The sequence below is a fragment of the Heterodontus francisci genome, chromosome 6, assembly GCF_036365525.1.
Source record: "Heterodontus francisci isolate sHetFra1 chromosome 6, sHetFra1.hap1, whole genome shotgun sequence".
In the NCBI taxonomy this organism is placed as follows: Eukaryota; Metazoa; Chordata; class Chondrichthyes; order Heterodontiformes; family Heterodontidae; genus Heterodontus; species Heterodontus francisci.
In genome coordinates, this window is record NC_090376.1 from 62,665,403 (window position 1) to 62,691,200 (window position 25,798).

At 40.3% G+C, this 25,798-nt stretch overlaps 1 protein-coding gene across 4 annotated transcripts in view; it reads right to left on the reverse strand.

Annotated features, from left to right (window-relative positions):
• Window positions 1-9,883: 9,883 nt before the first annotated feature.
• Window positions 9,884-25,798, reverse strand: part of ranbp2 (RAN binding protein 2) — a 108,749-nt gene continuing 92,834 nt past the window's right edge. For 2 of the 4 annotated variants that reach the window (XM_068033793.1, XM_068033791.1), the window contains exons 21-31: window positions 24,414-24,551; window positions 23,776-23,859; window positions 23,608-23,697; window positions 22,401-22,472; window positions 21,112-21,317; window positions 20,388-20,595; window positions 16,944-17,036; window positions 14,526-14,665; window positions 13,911-14,184; window positions 13,363-13,697; window positions 9,884-10,396 (exon numbers count right to left, since the gene is read on the reverse strand). In XM_068033793.1, coding sequence (XP_067889894.1) covers window positions 10,088-10,396; window positions 13,363-13,697; window positions 13,911-14,184; window positions 14,526-14,665; window positions 16,944-17,036; window positions 20,388-20,595; window positions 21,112-21,317; window positions 22,401-22,472; window positions 23,608-23,697; window positions 23,776-23,859; window positions 24,414-24,551 — 1,949 coding nt within the window. In that variant the 3' untranslated portion in view covers window positions 9,884-10,087. Of the gene's footprint in view, window positions 10,397-13,362; window positions 13,698-13,910; window positions 14,185-14,525; window positions 14,666-16,943; window positions 17,037-20,387; window positions 20,596-21,111; window positions 21,318-22,400; window positions 22,473-23,607; window positions 23,698-23,775; window positions 23,860-24,413; window positions 24,552-25,798 lie in introns of those variants that run through there. The other 2 variants (XM_068033792.1, XM_068033794.1) reach the window with 2 other exon arrangements.

Here is a 25,798-nt window from a genome sequence, read left to right on the forward strand (position 1 = left end):
CAGTCTCTCTTCATAGCTGAAATGCTCCAGCCCAGGCAACATCCTGGTGAGTCTCCTCCAGTGTAATCACATCCTTCCTATAGTGTGGTGCCCAGAACTGTAAACAGTACTCCAGTTGTGGGCTAACTAATGTTTTATACAGCTCCATCATAACCTCCCTGCTGTTCTATTCTATGCCTCAGCTAATAAAGGCAAGTATCCCAAATGCCTTCCTAACCACCTTATCTACCTGTGCTGCTGCCTTCAGTGATCTATGGACAAGTACACCAAGGTCCCTCTGACCCTCTGTACTTCCTAGGGTCCTATTCCCTTGCCTTGTTGGTCCTCCCAAAATGCATCCTCTCACACTTCTCAGGATTAAATTCCATTTGCCACAGCTCCGCCCATCTTACCGGCCCATCGATATCATCCTGTAATCTAAGGCTTTCCTCCTCGCTATTTACAACACCACCAATTTTCGTGTCATCTGCAAACTTATTGATCATACCTCCTATATTCACGTCTAAATCATTAATGCGCACTACAATCATCAAGGGTCCCAGCACCAATTCCTATGGTACACCACTGGTCATAGGCTTCCAATCGCAAAAGCAACCCTCGACCATCACCCTCTGCCTCCTGCCACTAAGCCACTTTTGGATCCAATTTGCCATGGATCCCATGGGCTCTTCCCTTCATAACCAGTCTCCCATGCGGGTCCTTATCAAAAGCCTTATTGAAGTCCATATAGACTACATCAACTGCTTTACCCTCATCTACATATTTCGTCACCGCCTCAAAAAATTCAATCAAGTTAGTCAGACACAACCTCCCCCTGACAAAGCTATGCTATCCCTGATTAATCCCTGCCTCTCCAAGTGGAGATTAATCCTGTCCCTCAGAATTTTTTCCAATAGTTTCCCAACCACTGATGTTAGACTCACCAGCCTGTAATTACCTGGTTTATCCCTGCTACCCTTCTTAAATAATGGTACCACATTCACTGTCCTCCAATCCTCTTGTACTCTCCTGCGGCCAGAGAGGATTTGAAAATTTGTGTCAGAGCCCCTGCAACCTCCTTCCTTGCCTCACGTATTAGCCTGGGATACATCTCATTTGGGCCTGGGGATTTATCCACTTTTAAGCTCGCTAAAACAGCTAATACTTCCTCCTTTTCAATGCTAATATGTTCCACTATATCACAATCCCTATTCCTGATCTCTGCATCTACATTGTCCTTCTCCATAGTGAACACAGATGAAAAGTAATCATTTAAAACCTCACCTATGACCTTCGGCTCCACACACAGATTGCCACTTTGGTCCCTAATAAGCCCTACTCTTTCTCTGGCTGTCCTCTTGCCCTTAATATACTTATAAAACGCCTTAGGATTTTCCTTTATCTTGCCCGCCAATGTTTTTTCATGTCCCCTCTTTGCTCTCCTAATTACTTTTTTTTTAAAGTACCCCCACTACACTTTCTATACTCCTCTAGTGCCTCCGCTGTTTTCAGCACTCTGAATCTGCCATAAGCCTCCTTTTTTTAACTGATCCAATCCTCTATATCCCTTGACATTTAGGGTTCCCTGGACTTGTTGGTCCTACCCTTCACCTTAATGGGTACATGTTGGCTCTGAATTTTCACTATTTCCTCTTTGAATGACTCCCGTTGATCTGATGTCGACTTTCCTACAAGTAGCTGCTCCCAGTCCACTTTGGCCAGATCCTGTTTTATCATCTTAAAATCGGCCTTCCCCCAATTCAGTACCTTTATTTTCAGTCCATCTTTGTCCTTTTCCATAACTGCCTTAAATCTTAGAGTCACTATCCCCGAAATGTTCCCCCACTGACATTTCTACCACTTGTCCGGCTTCATTCCCTAGGATTAGGTCCAGTACTGCCCCTTCTCTTGTCGGGTGTCCTTGGCAATAAGTCACTGAAAGCTAACATGCAGGTGCAGCAAGCAATTAGGAAGACTAATGGTATGTTAGCCTTTATCGCAAGAGAATATGAGTACAGGAGTAGTGAAGTCTTACTTCAATTCTATAGATAAAAGCAAAATACTGCGAATGCTGGAAATCTGAAATAAAAACAAGAAATGCTGGAACCACTCAGCAGGTCTGGCAGCATCTGTGAAAAGAGCAGAGTTAATGTTTTGGTTGTATAGAACCTTGGTTAGACTGCACTGTGTGCAGTTTTGGTCCCCTTACCACAGGAAGGATATTGTCATGAAGGGAGTGCAACGAAGATTCAGTGACTTGCTCTCGGGATGGCGGGTCTGTCCTATGAAGAGATATTGGGGAAACTGGACCTGTATTCTCTAGAGTTTCGAACAATGAGAGGTAATCTCATTGAAACCTACAAAATACTTAAAAGGATAGACAGGATACATGCAGCTAAGATGTTTCCCCTGGTTGGGGAGTCTAGAACCAGGGGACAAAATTTCATAATAAGGGGGAAGCCACTTAGGACAGAGATGGAGAAATTTTGATACTCAGAGGGCTGTGACTCTTTGGAATTCTCTACCTCAGAGGGCTGTGGAAGCTCAGTCATTGAGTATGTTTAAAGCAGAAATTGACAGATTTCTTAATACAAATTACATAAGGGGATATGGGGATAATGTGGGAAAAAGGCATTGAAGTGGATGATCAGCCATGATTGTATTGAATGGCAGGGCATGCTCGATGGGCTGAATGTCCTACTCCTGCTCCTATGTTCCCAGGAAGAAATGGGCAGACAAGTATGCCAAGACCCGAACATTTCAACCAGATGAGGTGTTCGTATTACTGACTTTACAGGGTGAACCCCTGAAAGCACGGTTCAGTGGTCCATATAAAGTAGTCAAAAGAATTGGTAAAGTAAATTATTTGATCGACACCCCAGATCGCTGGAAAAAGAATCGGCTGTGTTATAGCAATATGTTGAAACAATATCATTGCGGGAGGCGGATGAGCAAGCACAGGTATATCAGGTAGTAGGGACAGTGAAGGATGAAAGGGATAGTGAGAATGAAGCAGAAGGAGGCCTAGACAATTCTCAAATTGAACTTCCTACTATCCGGTTAACTAATACTGAATTGTTAGGAAGATTGTACACTATGCTTTCATACTTAGATGCAGAACAACAGGAAGACCTAACAAGGCTACTCACAGCATTTAAAAGTGTCTGTAGGGACAAGCCAGGATGGACAACCTTAGCTACAGATGATGTAGATGTAGGGTAAACCTGTCCTATAAAACAGCATCCTTATCGCTTAAGTCCAGAGAAACAAGCCCAGGTAAAAGCCGAAATCCAATACATATTGGAAAACCACCAAATTGAACCCAGTCAAAGCAGTTGAAGTTCCCCAGTGGTGTTAGAGCCTAAAACTGATGTTTCAACAAGATTCTGCATCGACTACAGCAAGGTTAAACATAGAAACAGAAAATAGGAGCAGGAGGCCATTCGGCCCTTCAAGCCTGCTCCGCCATTCATTATGATCATCCAACTCAGTAACCTGTTCCCGCTTTCTCCCTGCATCCTTTGATCCCTTTCGCCCCAAGAGCTATATCTAACTCCTTCTTGAAAATATACAATGATTTGGCCTCAACTTCTTTCTGTGGTAACCAATTCCACAGGCTCACCACTCCCTGGGTGAAGAAATCTCTCATCTTAGTCCTGAAAAGTTTACCCCATATCCTTAGACTATGACCCCTGGTTCTGGACCCCCAACCATCAGGAACATCCTTCCTGCATCTACCCAGTCAAGTTCTGTTGGAATTTTATATGTTTCTATGAGATCCCCTCACTCTTCTGAACTCCAGCAAATATAATCCTAACCAACTCAATCTCTCCTCATACGTCAGTCCTACCATCCCAGGAATCAGTCTGGTAAACCTTCACTGCACTCCCTCTATAGCAAGAACATCCTTCCTCAGATAACCAGGAGAATTAGTTCCCTAAGGTTCTCATACGTGGTGTCTAACTTTAGTACCTGTATCCAATAAAAATTAATTTGTTTTACCCTCTCAAATTCTATACAAGTGTGCCCTGGATATCTCCGGAGGTTCTGAAATTTCTGCCTTTACGCTTCAGGGACCAACTCATAAGCAGCGAGAACAGCCTTTTTGTCATCTCTATCTGCTGAAGCCTCCTCAGAAAGCATGACATAAACTTCATGAGCTCTTCCCATCAACCTGCTTTGTATAAGCAGTGTCCAGCTTTCCTTTGGCCACTTCATCTGTCTAGCTATCTTTTCAAAAGAAATGAACAATGCCTCTGCATCTCTTTCCTCAAACTTCAGGAGGGTTTTTGCAAATTTAAACAGCTCTCCACTGGGTCAAGGGCTGGAGTCAGATCTTTGCACCAAAATTTTCACTGGAGTCAAGACCACCCCCTTTGTCTTAGTGCCATCTTTTTTTAAAAATTCAAATTCCCTTCCTTCTCTTTCACTTTCTCTGAAATTTTAGTTCAAGTTTTTTCATTGTCAATTTTCTTTCCTGTTCAAGCTTAGGTTTTTCCAATTATACTTTTTCTTTGTCAAATTCAAGCTGCCTCATCTGCAACTACATTACCCTCTGGTCTACTTTTTTCTTCTTCCAATTGCAAATGCTGTGCTATTACCTCAACTCTAACACCAACTTTTCTGCCAATTCCTTTTGTCTAACCTTGGTTATGTTTCTCAGATCACTCAGGGATATTTTCTCCTTCCCCAGTGAGGTCATAGCAACTGGCAAAGACATTCCGGTAGTGTAAACTTTACTCTAATGCACAAGAAACCAGTTTTTTTACTTTTCCTCTTTTCAATTATTATTACCCCACTTATACTTGCACATAGTCAGCACCGGTTATCCTGCACAGAGTCCCCTATTATGTTATACAACCGAGGCGGGAGGAGTGCACTGTCTTTTCCAGTTCCACTTCTCCACAGGTCACAACATATATTTAAATGTTTACCCAGTTATCGATGCGGTTAATCATAAAATATCTACTCTTTATCCCAGAATAAAATTCACCAACCAGGTTTCTTTAATAAACAATAAAATTATCAGTTTATCAAACAACACTTATCCAGTAACGAAGCAAAGCATCAAGAGATTGAAATATGAAAGTTCCCTTTTTAAATTCCCCACATACATACTCTCTCACACACTGAAAAAACAGAAATTCTTTCCGCAGAGATCTGTTGCATAAAGACAAAATAAACTTTGGTCAAAAAAAGATATGGAAGGATGTCAGTTGTCCTTTTTTGTTTGGCATCTGGGATCTTTTCACAAGCAATTCGTTCTGGACATTGCTCAGTAGGCTTTCCAGGAGACATGTAGCATCAAGGGTTTCAGCCAACACACTTGAATTGCAGGGTTTTTCAGCTTCTCAGGAGAGAAGCAACACCAGGGGTTTTAGCTCTCCCAAACTGGATCTTTGCAGGATTTCTTCAAAGAGGTAGAGAAAGAGGTGAGCTGGGTGGTTCCTTTTTCCTTGGCAGGCAAAACCAACTGTCCTCAAAACAGTGCACAACCCAACTGACTTGAAAACAATATCCAAAACCTCAAAACAGGAAGTAAACCTCTTGATCCCCATAAACCTTGACATGTGGCTTCTCTGTAAACATCTTCCCAGGTCACCAAGGTTTCTGTTGTGGATGAAGCTTAAAGCACATGACTTCGAGCAAGGTTTTAAGACAATATCTCAGTGTCCTTTCAATGAACAGTCAACAACAAAGCAAAGTCCAGCTTCTATGAAATCTTCAGCCTTCCAATGAACACATTTCCACAATTTAAAAGTCATCAAAAACATATTTAAAAAAATAGAAGCACTCGCGTAATAGGGTATATTTGCATAAGCCATTGAAGGTGGCAGAACAGATTGAGAGCACGATTAAGCATACAGTATCCTAGGTTTTATTAATTGGGGAATAGAGTACAAGAGCAAGGAGGATATGTTGAACTTGTATCAGATACTAGTTTGGCCACAGCTGCAGCCTTGCGTCCAGTTCCCTTTTGAATGCCTCGAGTGAACCTGTGTCCACCACATTCTCAGGCAGTGCATTCAAGACCTTAATCACTCGCTGTGAGAAAAAGTTTTTCCTCACATTGCTTTTGCTTCTTTTGCCAGTTACTTTAAATCTGTGCCCTCTAGTTCTTGATCCTTTCACGAGTGGGAAGTTTCTTCCTAGCCACTCTGTCCAGACCCCTCATGATTTTGAATACCTCTATCAAATCTCCTCTCAGCCTTCTCTTCTCCAAGGAAAACAGTCTTAACTTCTTCAATCAATCTTCATAACTGAAGTTCCTCAGCCCTGGCACCATTCTCATGAATCTTCTCTGCATTCTCTCCAATGCTTTCACATCTTTCCTAAAGTGCAGTGCCCAGAACTGGATGTAATACTCCCACTGAGGCCAAACTAGCGTCTTATACAATTTCAACATGACTTATTAGAACTAGGAGCAGTAGGCGGCAATTCAGCCCCTTATGCACGTATGCCCCCAGGTCCCTCTGCTCCTGCACCCCCTTTAGAGTTGTATCTTTTACATTATATTGTCTCACCATGTTCTTCCTACCAAAATGAATCACTTCATGCTTCTCCACATTAAATTTCACCTGCCACTTGACTGCCCATTCCACCAATTTATCCGTCATTTTGAAGTTCCACACCATCCTCCACACAGTTCACAATGCTTCCAAGTTTCATATTGTTAGAACAGAGGCAGGACGAGTGCACTGTCTTTTCTAGTTCCACTTCTCTGCATGTCACAACATATATTTAAATGTTTACCCGATTACCAGTACATCCAATCATATACTTTTTTTAAAATCCCAGAATAAAATACACCAGCTAGGTTTCTTTAATAAACAAAATTATCAGTTTAGTATAAAACAAGACTTAACCAGTAATGAAGCAAAGCATTAACAGATTGAAATATGAAAGTTCCCTTTTTAAATCCCCCAATTACACACACACTGGAGAAAAAACAAATTCTCTCTGCAGATTTTTCTCAGCTTCTCAGGAGCTATGCAGCACCAGTGATTTTAGCTCTCCCACACTGGACTTTTACAGGACTTCTTCAGAGGTAGAGGCAGTGGCAACGTGGGTGGCTTCTTCCTCCCTGGCAAGAAAACACTCAACTGTCTTCAAACAGTTCGCAACCCAACTAAACTGAAAACAATGTCCAAACTCCAAACAGAGTCAACCTCCTGACCTCCATAAACCTGGACGTGTGGCTTCCCTGTAACCATTTTTCTCCAAGTCATCAAGAGTTCTGTTGTTTACTGAGCCCTAATCACAGGTGGCTTCCAGCACAGGTGGTCACACGTACACCAAGGTCGAGGCCATTAATATATATCAGGAAGAGCAATGGTCCCAACACTGACCCCTGGGGAACTCTACTACAAACCTTCCTCTAGTCTGAAGAGCATCCATTAGCCACTAACTGTTTCCTGCCACTTAGCTAATTTCATATCCATGTTGCTACTGCTTCTTTTATTCCATGAGCTAGAAGGTTGCTCGTAAATCTGTTGTGCAGCACTGTATCAAATGCCTTTTGGAAGTCCATGTACACCACATTAACAGTATTGCCCTCATCAACCCTCTGATACCTCTTCACAAAAACTCCAGCAAATTAAACATGATTTTCACTTAATGAATCCATGCTGGCTTGCCTTAATTAACCTGCATTTATCCATGTGACCTTAGTGGAACTAGATTCATTTTTTGGAAGGTGCAGAAATTAAAAAAAAAAAAATCTTTACAGCCACAAACAGCCAGGATAGGATCTCCGTACAAATCTGACATAAACATTAGTTCAGAATGAGCAAAATCTGTACTGGCATCAGAATTCAGTTTAAACATGCCCTCCTGAAAGCCTACACAGCAGTTATGGCACTTGTGCCACCAACTTAGAAGAGCCTCTTAACTTTGGGAATAAACTAAGCAGGCAACATGCATAAATAGCTTTACCAATAAAATGACAGATGTAAGTGTATATTGACTGCAACTTGCATTAATTTGGTCAAGAGATCGGCTGCAATTCTACTGTTGTTTTGGACAGACCCTTTGTTGGGGTGCTTGTGCTCTTAGATTGCTAAGAACAAAAGACTTGCATTTATATAGCACCATTCATGACTTCAAGATATTGCAAAATGCTTCACAGCCAATAAAGTACTTTGAAGGGGCGGCACAGCGGTTAGCACCACAGCCTCACAGCTCCAGCGACCCGGGTTCAATTCTGGGCACTGCCTGTGTGGAGTTTGCAAGTTCTCCCTGTGTCTGCGTGGGTTTTCTCCGGTTTCCTCCCACAAGCCAAAAGACTTGCAGGTTAGTAGGTAAATTGGCCATTATAAATTGCCCCTAGTATAGGTAGGTGGTAGGGAAATAGAGACAGGTGAGGATGTGGTAGGAATATGGGATTAGTGTAGGATTAGTATATATAGGTGGTTGATGGTCAGCACAGACTCGGTGGGCCAAAGGGCCTGTTTCAGTGCTGTATCTCTAAACTAAAAAAACTAAGTGTCATTATTGGAATGCAGGAAACAGCAGCCAATTTGCACTAAAGCAAGGTCCCATAAACAGCTATATGACAATGACCAGATAATCTATTTTAGTATTCCTGGTTGAGGGATAAATATTGGCCAGGATATCAGGGAGAACTCCCCCTTTTTTCCAAAATAGCACCATGGGATCTTTTGTATCCACTGAGAGGGCAGACAAGACCTATTTAACATCTTGTCTGAAAGTCAGCACCTTACAGTGCAGCAATGCCTCGGTATTGTACTGCAGTGGCAGCCTAGATTTTGTGCTCAAGTTTCTGGAGTGGAACTTAATCCCACAACCTTTTGACTCAGGCAAGTGTGCTACCACTGAGGCACAGCTAACATCCATAAGACTCATAGCTGGTATGTGGCAGTTAGGTAACCAAAATCATCCTGTCATTCAGGATAACCTCAACATCCCTGTCCGAGGCTACCGATAATCTTCATACTAAGTATTATACAGTTGGGTTCTTTCCTGCTATGTGTGCCTTCTGTATGTAAAGTGCGAATTTGCAGAATTTGACGGTAAACTTTCGTAAGAAAACATTTACATCAGGGAAAAGTACTCCATGCTGATAACAGCCGAAGAGAAACTTGAAACAGACTGCTGGCAAAAGGAAGAAAAATTAAGTAGTGCCCATGTAAGGATGACTTAGTTAGTACTTGGGAGAATTATGTAACCATGTATTAATCTCAAAAACACCATATTTCTAATGAATTTGTAGTGAAGCTATCTTGGAATAAATGCACAATGAAATATTTAGAAAGGTACAATAAAATTTAATGTTGGTACGGCATGTACCTCCACTTCAAGTTTGCATGAATCTGAAACAAACCAATAGAAAGGAAACTGTTTAAATCAGTAGATACATAATTATTCCTTTATTAGAAATTTATAAAGTTATGAGCTTTTAACTAAATTTACCAATTTAAAATTAGAGCCAATCACATTAGCAAATAGACAATCTGTAAAAAAAAACTTTACATTTTACAATAGTGTCAGATCTGTTTCAGTATTTGCAATGTTACCAGCAGAACTTTAATCTTGGCAACAGGGCCATCAGCAAATGTAACCCCATTCCAGGAATTTGAAATGAAATGAAAACAACAGCTGGTCTTTGGTTGCACTAAAATGAATGCAACAAAAATATCCAAAGCCTGGTTAAAAATTACCTAATCCTGTCTGGCAATTTGCACCTTTAGTCCTGGAATGCAGTTACTAAATACCATCCTAATTCTCAAATATTACACTTTAAAAAAAAAAGTTGTAACTTAATGACATTTTTTCTGAACACATTGCCAGGTTTAAAAACTACTCCCGGTAAAGTTTAGCTGGAACTGCAAAATGTCTCAGAATGTTAAGTATACGTTTAAGATAAATGCTACTGCTCATTAAATGTTTGTCAAAATCTTTATTCTGAAACATGCAATATTCAACACTAAAAAAATTGACAGCTGGTAGCAGTCAATATAATTTGTACATCCAATGTTCAGACCAGTACAGTTTATACTGGCAATATCCAATATTACACCATTCCAAATCCTTAATGTAAGATTCCTAAATAGAGAGCATGACCACAGAGAAACCAGGTATTCTCCACTTAAGAAATCTGTCCACAGTCAGTGATTACAATGATTTTACTCGTGACGCCATTTTTTGAACCAAATGTTTCAATTTTTTTCACAACTTCCATGCCTTCTTTTACATAGCCAAAAGCTACATGCTTCAAATCTAAATGTTTCGCTTCTTTTAGAGTGATGAAGAACTGTGAATTATTGGTGTTTCGACCCCTATTTGCCATGGATAATACGCCAGGACAGGTGTGCCGCATAATAAAGTTTTCATCTTCAAACTGATCTCCATAAATAGACTTTCCACCAGATCCATTGGACTTTGTAATATCACCACCCTGAAAGAGAAGGCAATTCATGTTACATGGCACAAACATTACAAAGCTACTCTCCACCTAAATTCTAAATTTCATCCCGTTAGCATCTACAAATACATTTTCTCTCATTTCAACTACTGCATGCTCACCTGCTGCTCCACCATTCATAGCTAAATAACACTGCCTCTTGCTGATTTTAAATCTCAGCCCACTCTCTATTGCCATCTTTCAAAACTCTCAAATTTTAAATATTAGTGAGGCCATAAACTGAAAAAGTTGGAAAGTCTGCCATTTAGATGCATAAATAGCTGTAATCAGGAAGGAAACTTGAGGATATCAGCCCCAAACTGGGGAAAGTTACTGAAGCATCTTGGATTTGGAACTTTAAGGCCTATCGTTGCAATATCTTTGAAATCCAATCAATTTTGAGAGCAAGGCATGCAATGCAGCTGGGCCCAAGGATTAAAGGGAAATCCCACTGGCACATCTATATACCTCTAATGTTTATTTTAATGTATACATTTGCATACTAGCTGTTCCAGCAGGGTTAGCGCATAGGTAATTAGCCCAAAGACATAGCGGCAGCATGATGGGAGATGGTACAGGAGGACACAATAATGGAGGGCAGGAAAGTGCGAAAGTCTGGGTGAAGGGGGGTATCTTGCATTGTTAACTTTTCCTTTTGAATTTGAATTAGACGAGTTTCACTGTAATGATGATTGAGAAGTGACTGGATGTTATTGGTGGAAATGGATCTCATTTTTGGCACCACTCCTCCCAAATCAGAAACAGCATAATTAGATATAGCGTAAAGATACTTTTAAATACCTTAGCTTCAACCTCACCAGAGCCAATACAATACCAAATGTCATATCGACCTAGATTTTGTATTGAGAATAATGATGAGGCCAACAGTGATTTTTGTTATTATGCAGCAAATATGAAGTTTGCACATGTGCAATTAAACATACAAATCCAGAAATTGCAGTCTGAGTTATCCCCCTGCATAGGCCTCACCGATAGATTTAGCTTTGCAACCAATGCAAGGGCGTGAAGGGGTTGCTGTACTTAGGCCCTAGTTACATGCTAAACACACCAGGAAAAAATCAGGGCTGGTGAATTCAGGTGTAAGTGCATTTTTAACTGTGTGATCAGTCCTAATTAATGCCAAACAACCTAACTGGCTGTGAAAATTTAATTTTACAACCGTGAAGTCTCATCCCTTCAGAATTCAGTGTTGGAGATATAAATTTTTAAAAAAAAAACTTTTCTGCCTGTGTCTTATCTCTATCTTAATCCCATCTTTCTTTCCCAATCTTTTTTCTGTACATAATTTAAATCGATTTAGAATTCCTGATTTTATTTATTTAGAGATACAGCACTGAAACAGGCCCTTCGGCCCACCGAGTCTGTGCCGACCAACAACCACCCATTTATACTATTCCTACAGTAATCTCATATTCCCTACCACCTACCTACACTAGGGGCAATTTACAATGGCTAATTTACCTATCACCTGCAAGTCTTTGGCTGTGGGAGGAAACCGGAGCACCCGGCGAAAAGCCACGCGGTCACAGGGAGAACTTGCAAACTCCACACAGGCAGTACCCAGAATTGAACCCGGGTCCCTGGAGCTGAGAGGCTGCAGTGCTAACCACTGCGCCACCCATTCTGGGTGGCTCAGTGAGGATTCTTCAATCTGATTGGTTGAACGGTGTTGCTATATCTTGTCATGTCACACGTCCCCTTTGTAGAGGATACCATGCTGGATCAGACGCCTGCAAAAAGACTGGACAGCTGTCAGTGCAGTGAACAGCGAGCATGTTTCTTCACTGCTAACTGCAAAACCCACTTTGCGGTTTCTCAAACAGGATCTTGCTGTACGCAAATTGGCCATTGTGTTTTCTGCATTACTTGAAGAATGGGTAGTTAAGTGGCAAACGAACTTTAACATGGATAAATGAGGTGACGCACTTTGGTAGGTAAAACAAAAACATTACCTATACAGTCAAAAATAAGCTGAATGGGAAAGAACAAAGGGATCAAGGGATACAGGTAAAATCATTAACAGCATCGCAGGCCAGTAAAATAAATGAAAAGGTTAACAAAGCACAGGAATTTATTTCTATGGATATAGAATTCAAATGTAGAATTTAAGTTCATACAGGACCCTGGCGAGGATGCACTTAGAGCACAGTGCACAAGTTCTGCTCTCCACATTATAAAAAGGAGATAGAAGCACTGGAGAAAGTGCAAAAAATATTTACAAGGATGATACCAGAACTGAAAGATTACAACTATCAGAAAAGATTGAACAGGCTGCAAAATTTTTCTTTAGGAAAAAGACTTGGGTAACCTGATGGAGGTCTTAAATTATTAGAGTTGGACAGGATAGATATGGAATATTTCCACTTGTGGGAAAATCTTAAACTAGGAGCCATAAATCCAAGATAGCTAACTAATAAATCCAATAGGGAAATAAGGAGAATATCTTTACTCAGAGTGGTAAGAATGTGAGACTTACTATCACAAGAAGTTGCGGCAAATAGCTTAGATGCTTTCAAAAGGAAACTAGATGAATATATAAGAGAAAAAGGAATAGAAAAATATGCCGAAAGGCTGCGATGAGGTAGATAGAATGGGAGGAGACGGATTTGGAATATAAACACAAGCAGAGACTGGTTGAGCCGAATGACCTGTTTCTGTGCCGTATATTCTATGTAATTCTTGGTGACTTAGGTGATAATTTGTGCAATGGACTCCAGTTCACTTGGAACTGGCCCGCACTTGCATCTCAGCAAGTAAGTGAGAGTTAGCTGGGTTCTACTGGCTAGTCTGCAACTTACTGGATGAACTATGTGTCCTTTTCACACAAAAAAAACAAGATATTGGTATGCATTTTTATATTACAGCTACAAACAGCATGCATCTACCACAAACAAGAATCAAAAAAACAATACAGGTGGGGAAATGAGGCAATTAAATACCTGGCAAATAAATTCTGGAATAACCCGGTGAAATATTGAGTTTTTAAATCCAAAACCCTGCTCTCCAGTGCAGAGGGCCCTGAAGTTTTCAGCAGTTCGTGGAACCTTATTTGCTAGCAGTTCCATAGTAATTCGTCCCAAGATCTCCTCACCCGCTGATACATCAAAATAAACAACAGGATTGCTGTTATCTGATTGGGTCATAACTTGGGATTCCTCAGATTCTTGGAGCTGTGAAAGTGCATTTTGACATTCTTCAAACTTCTTTTTGTAAACACCAGCCAACTCTGGAGTTTTGAATCGGACAGCAAGTTGTTCTATTTTTGCTTCTCCATCTGAAAAAGTACGAACAGGTACATTACTTTTCTGGCTAGTAGAGAGGGGCCATTTATATTTTTATAACAATTCACCAAATAATTTCCTCCTAAAACAGCTTTTGTGCCTTTTCTCCCAGAGCTCTAAAGGAATTAAAGACTACGCAGAATATTAGAATTCTTTAGAATTATACTGTCTCACCATGTGGAGAGTAATGAAGGACAAAAACTCACCAGTGTAATCGGCTGCAGTCCAAACAAATGCATTACTTGAGGTATTCATTAACTTGAGTTCCATTTCCTCAGTAATAGCATGGTTTGCACAGACCTTGAGAACTTGTTCTCGCCTCATCAGAATACGGTAACATTGCTTTTGCGAGTGATATAGAATTTTTAGATCTCCAACACCACGTTCCTTCCACTGAGAAGTATCTCGGTCCCATCGATACAGTTTACATCTTTCTTTAAATATAATTTCCTCATCCTCTTCACCAGATTTTGTATCAACCTAGCAACAATAATAGCAATTATTAATAATTTCACAAAATTGTCAGTATCTGAATTTCAATAGCAACCACTTTCCTAAGATTTCTGTACCTGCAGAGAAACATTGGGCAGCACTTGCATCACACTATTGGTTACCAGCCTAAATTCTAGATGACCAAGATTAGGCTATACACAAATTAGACAGGTATCAAAATATTAGACAAAGTTAAACTAACTATACACGTTAACTTAAATATTTATGGTGACATTTACATTTATCCGAGAGCAGACAGTCCTAAAAAAATGGCACTTTTCCTCTTTGCACATTTATGTATATTGTTTGACAAAATGTTTGCTTTTTACCTCAGGTAAAGAAACTATTGGCTCAAAGTGGATGTCATCGCTATATACCACATCAGTGCCATCATCTTCATCATCTAGAGTTCTGGGCACCATCGAAGAAAACACAGCAGTTCCTGCGTTTGCCCATGTGAAATTGGATTCTGTTTTTTAAAAAAAAAAGTTGCATCAAGGGCATAACAAAAAATGAAACAGCATCGAGTTTTAATCATTCCTGGCAGTTCATCAATGATCATTTGTACAGATTGACAAAAAAAAAGAGAAACGATTAGCATTATTTTCAAAATAAAAGCACAAAATGCCACTAACAAGCTGAAGTACAAGGAAACTGGACACTATCTGTAGAATACAATTTATCAAGAAAATATCTCAAACTGTGAATAGGTATTAGTTATAAAGACTAAATTCCACTCAAAAAAGGTTTGTTGCTAAATTGGAAAGTAGGTGAAATACATAAAAGCTTTGTTAAAAAAAAAAACTTGCTTTTATTTATCAGTTAAATAAATTTGAATAATTGATATTTGCAAGCTTTCGTTTTGTATTTCCTAACATTTGTTTACTTGATTGGACAAAATGAAAGTTGATAGTTGCATTGTTTTATACAGTAAAGCAATTTTTTTGTAATAAACAGCAAAGCAAAGATTTAACTATTAAACTTAGAAAGTTTCATGCAACCAAGACCTAGGATTTACAGGACAGTAGGATGGCACTGGCATTGACTTAAAAATGGGGTGATTAAGAATGGAGTTGCAGGCAAAATCATTTAATTTTTCCTCTTTCCTCCTTACTCATGCTGGATTGCAGCTCACTTGGATGGCAGCAGCCATTAGTGAACAAGTTGGATTTTTATGATAATCTGACAGCTTCACTGTCACCAACTTTTTTTTAATTCCCAAATTAAAATTTTCAAACTACCATGGTGGGAATTGAACTCATTAGCAAAATGTTTCTCTATGGGGGGGGGGGGGGGGGCACCACAGATAAGCAAACATCCACAAACCTGCACTTTGTGGTAGCATCACTGCTGTCAGAAGTGCACATACCAATTGATTTGCTTGTTATATAGCTTAGGAATACTGAGACCAACTGTAACTCTGGCCTAGATGAGATAATAAGGATCAGGAATACACATGGGCTATTCCTGATCTGTAAGGCACAATTCAACACAAGGCAATGTTATAAAAGTGCTTCTATTTATAATTTTCTTTTTAGACTCATTTAAATTGTGGAAATGGATTCATTTAGAAGACTGAAGATTTCAGAGTTACTGGACTTTTTATTTGAAAGTTCACTGTGAGGACACTTGAGATAATGTGTTTGAAAGCAACCTTGACTGGATGTCACATGCTTGAAGCTCAATAAAGAGAAACCTTGGTGACTTGGGGAAGATGTTTACAAGAGAAGTGACAGGTCAAGATTTATGATGGTCAGGTGGTCAATTCTGGGATATTGTTTTGACTTTCTGGTTGGGCTGTGGACTGTTTTGAGTTAGTTGGAAATCAACCTGCCAAGAGAGAAGTACCCAGCTTGCCTCCTTCCTCCTGTCTCTGTGAAACCCTGCGTATCGAGTGTGATATCTGAAACCCCTGATGCTGCATTTCTCCTGGAAAACCTGCCAGATTAATTCCCGACGCCGCCTGAAAAGAACTGCTTCAGAAAAGATCCCAATGATCCATCGACGTGTACTCAAATGCCAGGCTGTATGCCATTTTGGGACACAACATATCTCATCATTTTCTGTCAAGAATTAACAAGTATTTGGCCAAAGTATTCTTTTCTTTTTTGTAAAAGAGCTCTGTAGAGAAAATGTTTTTTTTTAAACCAGTGTGTGAGCGCATGTGTGTTGGGTATTTAAAAAAGGAGCTTTCATATTTCAATCTGTTTTAATGCTTTGCTTCTTTTTGAATAATTCTTGTTTTACAATAAACTGAATTTTGTTGCTTATTAAAGAAACTTGGTTGGTGTATTTTATTCTGGGATAAACAGTAGAATTTGACTGCATCGGCAACTGGGTAAACATTTAAATATACGTTGTGACCTGTGGAGAAATGGAACTAGAAAATACAGTGCACTCCTCCCGTCTCAGTCGTTAACAGTAACAACATTAGGACACTGGGAGAAGCAGAGTTCCAAATTTTAGTACTACTCTTGGGAAATTCACATTAAAAAGAGGAAGGCAGATCAATAATCCAGGTTGCTCTCAGGTACCTCTTAAAGCCCAGATACAGAGCAGGCCAGCAGCTCTGCAATACTATCTGATTAGCAATGGTCAGGAAAATGAACTATGATTACAAAGAGAAACTATTTTTCCATTAATCCATTGCTGGCCTTTATGTATCCTTGAACAAAATGGCCTGAACCAAATAAAATGCTATTGTTATGCATATTTTCATAGCTATCAAACAGCAACTCAGAAGATACCTTTCTGTGCAAATGCATATCCTTCTGTACTCTGTGCAGCCAAATCTGCGAAAGAAACTACTTCAGAGTCACCAAATCCAAACATGCCATTTTCTGAAAGGTAGGAAAAATTGTATTAAAAACAGAAACACAAATTCATTAGTAAATGCTTTGCAATCTAAATAAAAACATAACCAATTGCCATTTTATTAGGTATGTCATTAAACAATGTCTAGAATCATAATATATAGTCTCAAAGTATAATTTTGAAGAACGATAAGTTGTGTAATCTTTGAAGTTATTATTTCAATGTGTACAAACATCACTATTTTAAATAATGAGCAACTTCCAAGAGAATCAATCTGAAGTTAGTTCTTAAAACATATGCCACAGTACTCTTCAGAGCAAAATTAACCAATTTACTCTCTCCAGCATAGGATCTAGTCAGATCTGAAGACTACTTTTACCTTAGAACTTTACCTAAATTCAGTTCAGAATGCTAAGATACAAGTCTCTTCTCTGCTTGCTCTAAACTGAAAAAAACTTGAGATAATTTCACTCCAGTTCTCAAGAGATCCACAACACAAAACATGTCTTTTTCATTCATTCACGGAATGTGGGAGCCACTGGCAAGGCCAGTATTGCCCATCTCGAGAAAGAAGTGGTGAGCCACCTTCTTGAACCGCTGCAGTCTGTGTGATTAGGAAAAGAGTTCCAGAATTTTGACGCAGCGATGAAGAAACAGCAATGTTTCCAAATCAGGATAGTGTTGGACTTGAAGGGAAACTTGCAGGTGGTGACATCCCTATGCGCCGGCTGCTCTTGCCCTTCTAAGTGGTAGAGGACTTAAAAGTCTTTTCATACCTTTAGATTCATCTCATTGTTTAAAACTTGGTTTATTAATATAGTTAATTTTGCTGTTGTTTAAAGAAACCTGGTTTGGCATGCTTTATTCTGGGGATAAATAAAGTGATTAATTTGGCTATTTTTCCAGTAGGTGGGAAACCTTACTAATATGCAGTGACCTGTGGATTACTCCCGCCTCAGTCATAACAGTCCCGATCAAGAGACATACTGAAACTGTAGTTGCTGAGTTAGGAGGCGTATGCTTGTAATGTGAAATTCTAATTAGACATAAGCGTGTAAAGATTGGCTCCAGTTCTGTCCTTCACCAACTGGTTTTCTGGATGAGAACATCACTCACTCGGCATTTCTGGCTGAAGGTAGTCTCAAATGCTTCGGCCTCGTCTTGTGCACCGACATGCTGGGCTCTGCCATCAGAGGATGAAGCTGCCTCCTCCTCTGGTTAGTTGTTTAACTCATGACTGGATGTGGCAGGTCTGCAGAGCTTTGATCTCATCAGTGGTTGTGGATACTCCTGGCCTGAACACCTACACTCCTCATTGAAGCAGGGTTCGGCTCCTGGCTCAATGGTAATGGCAGAGCGAGGAATATGCAGGACAGGAGGTTACAGATTGTTGCGACTGATAGTCCAGAGCACCTCAAGGATGCTAGATCGGTTCTGAATCTATCCCATTTAATACAGTGCAAGTGCCACACATGATGGAAGGTGTCCTCAGTGTCAAGACAGGACTTTGCCTCCACAAGTAGTGTGCAGTGGTCACTATTCCAATATAGATGCATTTACAACAGGTAAATTAGTGAGGACAAGGTCAAGTTTTTGCCTTGCGTTGGATCTCTCACCATCTGCCACAGGCCCAATCTGGCAGCTATGTCCTTCAGGACTCTGCCAGCTTGGTCTATAGTGTTGTTGTCAAGACACTCATGGTGGTGGGCATTGAAGTCTCCCACCTAGAGTACATTCTGTGCCCTTGCTACCCTTAGTGCTTCTTTCAAGTGATGCCCAACATGGAGGAGTATTGATTCATCAGCTGAGGAAAGGCAGTAGGTAGTAATCAGCAGGCTTCCTTATCTATGTTTGACCTGATGCAGAGTTTTCTTGGGGTCTGGAGTCAATGTTGAGGGCTTCCAGGGCCACTCCCTCCCAACTGTATACCATTGTGCCACCACTTCTGTTAGGTCTGTCCGCCAGTGGGACAGAATATACCCAGGAACAGAGATGAAGGAGTCTGGGGCATCGACTGAAAGGTAGGAGAGTCTGACTATCAGGCAGTTGTTTAATTAGTCTTTGGGACAGTTCTCCCAAATTTGGCACAGGTCCCCAGATGTAAGCAAAGAGGACTTTGCAGGGTTAACTAGGCTGAGCATGCCTTTGTTGTGCCCGGTGCCCTGGTCCATGCCAGGTGGTCCTTTTTTTTAAAAAACTTTCTGTAGCAATTTGATACAACTGAGTGGCTTGCTAGGCCATTTCAGAAGACAGTTAAGGGTCAACCACATTGAGGTGAGTCTGAAATCACACGTAGGCCAGACTGGGAAAGGATGGGAGATTTCCTCCCCCAAAGGACACTATAAAAGCATGAACTTGCATTAATAGCATATTCCACATCATAAGTATGTTCCAAAGTGTGCCACTTTTGATGTGTAGTCATTGTGCAAACAGCAGCAAATATGCATAGAGGAGGACAGGTTAGGGCTTGTGACCAACAGTCCCTGCAATGCAGTAACCCAAAAGTTCCAACGCAGGCTGTGCACAAGTTGGTCTCTAAGTTATTGTGTGTGCACGGTCACACAGCTAAATCGCCTGTGTACTCCCAAAAAAATTAATGGGTGTATTGTTCGCGACCCCAGTAAGCTTTATACAAATATGTGGAGTATAAAGAAAAAATTGCAGGCAAAAATTCAACTTAGAGGGTACAAAGCAAGTTATGACAGAGACATGGCTGCAAGACAGTCAGAACTGGGAACTGAATTCAGCAGGTTTTAAGGTCTACAGGAAGGATAGGGAATCTAGTACGGGGGAGGATAGCATTAGTGATTAAGGATAAAATAAATTATTTCTATGAGAAGATGATGATCTAGAGGTAAGCAGGGAGTGAAAGACATAGAATAGAATTAATAGAAAATGATTTAAAACTGAAGTAGGAGTTGCGCATGGGCTCCCTGGTAGCAGCTGTAAAGTGGCAGAATGTATTAATTCAGAAATTAGGCAAATGCAGTTAAGTTAGAGTGATTTTATTGGGAAATTTTAACTTCCATATAGATTGGGATAAGCAGACAAGCTTATGTCAGAAAGGTAGTAAATTTCTTGTGTTCAGGATAGTTTTCTGCAACTAAATGCAGGAATGAGCAATGAGCCAGATTGAATTAACAGCCGAATGCTGCTTGAACACTTATCTAATAGCAACCATATGATTGACTTCAATCATGCTTGAAAAGGGAGAAATACAAAAGCTAAGATTCTAGACTTAGGTACGGCTGACTTCAATCGAAGAGGTCATTGACAGTGCTACCAAGTGGCATTTGCTCAGCAATAACCTGCTCTCTGACGATCAGTTTGGGTTTCGCCAGGGCCGCTAAGCTCCTGACTCATTACAGCCTTTGTACCTTGAGTAGTAGAATCAGGCTCCATTTCTTTTTTAGTTGTTAAATCAATGGGCCTTCCAGCATCTGCATCAGGAAATTCCTTCAGTTCAAATTGCATTGTAGAGTCTGGTTCAGCCTCTGAAACAGTAACTGGTGCAGTAGTCGATTCATTCAATTGGACTGCAGAATCTACATCAGTGGAGCTGCTGATGATTTCTTCTTCTGCTACCTGTATCAAAAATAAATTACCACATTCTAATTAACTGCAATAAAACACAATTTACATTGGTTAAAATGAAAAACTTTTGTTCTAATTAACCTCTTCCAAATTGTTTCTAGATTACAATAGTCACAGGTCAATTTAGAGACAAAATAAGGATATGCTTGACTTTATTTTAAATGAAAAATGAGCATGCTACACCATTTTAAATCAAATAGTACAACATTAAACACTAATTGTTAAATGCAATGTCACTCCACGTGCAAAATGCAATTGAATTCCAGGAGCAGCAAATTACATCTTTTGATAATTTCAAATCAGTAAAATATTTACTTCATTGGAAAAGTACAGCTTCAATTTTGCTACCTGATGCAGATGTTCACTTCCAAACAAGATGCAATTTGAGAGAAAATTTGGGACAATATTTGAATGTCGTCATTAGGGGCAACTGTGTTGCAATTACAATGCACTGCATTACCTGTGCCCATGATTCCATTGGTTACATCAAGACATTTTTAATCTCACCTGTAATTCCGTGATTTTTTTCATTTCAGTCTCAAAGTCGTCTTCTTCCTTCTCTCCTTCAGTATCACTGCTTATACCACAAAAAAAGGTGGGAGGAAGCAACAACTTTTCAGCCTTCAACTTCTCTTTAAGGGTGGGCACCTTTTCCCACACAAGAATACAGTCTCTGTCACCATCTTCTAGTAGATTATCCCCACTGGAGTCTACTATGGAAAGTATAAGGTTACAAAAGATACTAGAAAGAGAAAAAGATGCCCCAAACTGGAAAAAAATTACTTCAGTATCAGTTCCTGTCGAATAAATCAAATGGTCAGACTCATGTCCCTTCAAAAAGATGGTATTCTGAAGGATTCTACCCATTTCCTCACTCCATTTTTTTCCCTAGCTTGCGATGCCAAGGAAAACTGAAGGTCTTAATATTGCGATATTAACAAGTCAACATCCCTCATCAATCCTTTAAGAATGGGCATGATTGGCGGCAATCTCAGAAAATTCAGGCATGGCCCTAAGACATCTAGAGTTTCTTCCAATAGGCACAATCAACATGGTAGTTAGACCTAAAGGATACTGGTGTTGGAACAAATGAACCAGAGGGATCAATTGGTGATGTTGGACTAGGAAACACAATGGGACAAAACTAGTCCCCATAAAATATCAAGGAATTAGGTTTGAAGAATTTGGAAGAGATAAAAAGCTAAACTTATAGCACTGAAGTTAGTTAAGCAATTTGGTTTTGCAGTTTTACTACCAACCAATTATTTAAGTGGGGGTGGGCGCAATGGGAATGCATGAGTAACACAATTGGGAGCAGAGTGAAGACAGTAACACAGTCGGGAACCAGTACTACTTTGGACAAATTCTGGGTGTCCTGAATGAGTCCAATGGGAAACCTTTATTGTTTCTTTACATAATGCTCGAGTACCTTTATTCTGTAGAATTTTGAAAGTACACATCCTTTCTTCAGATTGCAATGACCATATTATATGCAATATCTACTTGTATTTTTCACCCAGAATACAAAGTACCTCTCGTCCTTTCTGACAAAGCTCTTCACTAAAAACCACAATTAGCAGCTGCTGTGTGGCTTTGGGCAATCTCAGATTTAGAAACGCCAGTTGATCCATTTATGAACACAACAGAAATTAAAGATCAACTGAGCCACAAACTTGCAGTTAACTACTAAAACCATCAAACTCCATTTGCAGGTGCCAAAACCATCAAATGCTCAAATCTAAATGATAAATCCAGATGGATAATTACAAAAGCATAAAACCTTTTAAAATGCATACCTGCTGCATAAGATTTGTGCTCCCTTTGTTCATCTGCATGCAGCTTTACATCAGTAGCTTGCAAGGATGTGCCTTGAATCAGAAAATGTTGAGAATTAAAACTTTTGACACTCTCAAATCACAAGGAAATCCTCTATAAAAAAAAATTTGCATCGGTTTGAACAGAGACTTACTGTCATGACTCACCTTGGTACACCTACTCACTTTGCTGATCTGAGTACAAACTAAGCCTTTATCAGTTTCTGACACTTTGGCCAGGATCTTATCCAAGTGACAAAAAGTCTCGACCTCCGGCAAAAGTGCCGAGAACCCCACGTTGCTGCTTATCTGGGAGGCCTGCTGAATCAAGTGCCAATTAGGCACTTAACTGGGCAGTGGCAGGCCTTCCAAAGGATCAAGGATCCTGGCGACGGAAATCCCGCCCTCAGAGGCTGGCAGCTCTTCGAGCAGCACCACCACAGAGACAGTGGCTGCAGCAGCGGAACACCCACCGAGGCCGAGGAGGGAATTTTGAGAGATTGGTAGAATGACTGGTGGCAATCATTCCCATTATTAAAGGATTGATGGGGGATGTTGACTTGTTAATATTGCAATATTATGATGTTCAGGTTTTCCTTGGCATCCCAAGCCTGGAAAAAAAAATGGAGTGCAAGGAAAGGGTAGAGTCCTTTAGAATACCATCATTTTGAAGTGGCATGAGTCTGAATTTGATTAGGTCAGGGTGGGAGGCTGTTCCAGGGGTGGGGGTCTTGCGGGGGAGGGGATGTAGGGATGTTGACAGCAAGGGCAGGGGGTGGCTCTCAGGGGGCCCCTCCCCCTTCCAATGCCGGGTCCCTCGTTCAGGCACCGAGTACCTTTTAATGACGGACTTGCCCTGGAGCCCGCAAGCAACCCACACAATTTTTCTTGCCGTGCTCCATGTACAGCAATAGGCCTGCCTGCCGCTGGGCTAATTGAAGCAGCGGGCTGAGGCTCTCAATTGGGCATTAATTGCCCACTTAAGCGCCTCAATTGGCAGTGAAGAGGGAAGGCCATTCACAGGTCTTCCCACCCCAGAGTTAATTTCGGTGGAGGTGGGGAAGGTGGCTGGGTCCCCAAACCTGCCAGGTGGAAAACAGCATAAAATTCCCTTCATGTTAAATTTAAAAACCACGATTAAAATAAAGCTACTTTAAATAAATGAATCTTTGGGTTAAAAATCATTTACCTGCATCAGAGAAGTCTTCTGGTTCACTAAAATGCAACGGCTCCCTTGATTCACCTGGATCCAAATTTCTATCAGTTCTCAAGATTTCACCTAGCACAGCAAGACTCTGAAATTAATCTTTTGGCAGTTTTAATTTACAAGATTGTTTCTACAATTTTAAATCTGTACCTGTGTTAGATGTCTTTTGCTTCTCTGGCTTATCCGGATACAATTTCCCATGGAGCTTTTTAACAGCAGTTTCATAGTCTTCATCTTAAAAACAAAGTTTAATTTGGCATCTGTAACTTATCTGTAATTTAAGTGTAAACTCTATTTGACAGAACTGTCCAGTGTATTTATAAAGAGTTCACTTGTAAATATTATTTTGCTTCTCAGAAATCCAAACATTATTTCCACAGATCAAATGGCAACAATGTGATCTGATCACACCTGTCAGGCATTAATAGGTACACAAAAGTCGAATAATTTAACTGTCAGATCTATGTGGTTCGGGAAAAAGGGAGGGAATGTGTCAGACAGGCTGTGACATGGTATGTGCCAGTGACACACAGCAAGAAAGAGAAGACTGAAAAAACTGAAAAAAGTATTACTTGCATATATTAACAGAAGACTTTGTACGACATCTATAAAGCTAATAAAGCTTTGCACTAGTTGGGGTCCCCAGATTGGGGGTATTGAGAAAAAATAAATTGTTTATTCTGCATTGTCTAATGATTGATAGTGCCAACCTTTTTTAAATTATAGATATACAAACATATTGTATGAATCACCAGTAAGAACTAACTTTGCTAGTAAGTATATCTTACCATCCTCATCGTCATCACTAATATAGCCATGCTTGTTCTTGTAGCAGAAGAATGTTGGAGGCAGCTGCAGTTCCTCTGCAAGAGCTGCTTGTTCAGGTGTGGGTGTCAATACAAAAACGATCTGTACATCTTCATCAACTACAAAAGAATCAATTGTGTCAACAGCCTTCTGCATGTGCAGAATTTCTATTATGTTAGTGAACCTATATCTCCTACCATAACAGAAGACTAAATGTACATCGAGAACCTCTCATCAAGCCTCCACTTCCTCCAGTATTTTCATCCAAGTTCACCCACCCCAGTTAAGGACAGATTGTGTTAAACCAATAATTTCCATGCACCTTATAATGGTACAACAGAGAAGAGATTACTGCTCTATTACTTGCATATATTAACAGAAGACTTTGTACGACATCTATAAAAAGGAAAATTTCATCATAGGAGCATAGCATAATGGTAGCATTCATATGCACAACAGGAATTATAACTTAAAATGATGCAGATGTCAATCTGAACATAAAGTACACCGAGGTTAAAACCAGCTATTAGGTAACAAAAAGCTTGCAGTTGTATAGCATCTTTAATATCAAGAAGCATTTCCAAGCACTTCACAGTAAAAATGAACACAGCTTAAGTTAGGACAGGTAAGCAAAGACATGGTTGAATAGGTAGGTTTTAAGAAGCCATTTAAAAATGCATGGGGAGAGAGAAGCAGGGCAGCAGTGATGGCTGGACAAAGGGAGGGGTGACGCACTGAAGACCAGAGATAAAGATCGCAGGGGGTTGAGGTGGCTTGAGGTCATGGAGGAATATGTAGATTAAGACATGTATATTGAAAAATCAGTTCATTGGAGCTAGGTTGGGGGATTATTGAGCGATCAGCTAGCAGGATTTAGAGAGACAGGGTGCTGAACATATGAATTAGGAGTAGGCCACTCGACCCTGCTCCGCCATTCAATAAGTTCATGGCTGAACTGATTACTCCACATCTCCACCCACCCCAGAAGGGTGTAAATTTGGACACTGGAGTCAATGGAGGATGCTGCTTAGGAGATCACTGAGGGGAACATTACTAAGTGAAATCTGGAGCTGACAGTACCACGGGTTAAAGCTTTGGCCAGGGTGGGAATGAGGTAAAGATGGAGGGCAACGTCACAGATTGAAGGTCAGCTGATGGGAGGAAGGGGACGAAACTAGAGTGATAAGAGGTCAGGAAAGGATCTGAAACAGCTGCATAGACAGCCTTAATATTAGCGACAAAGTGCATTAAGTTTCTTGCATTGGCACTAAAGTGAAGGTAAAGGAGACAGGAAAGCCAGAGCTTATTGTTGAAAAACAGACTTGAATTGCTTTTGCCCTCCAGAACGATCCTGGAGATGATTTTG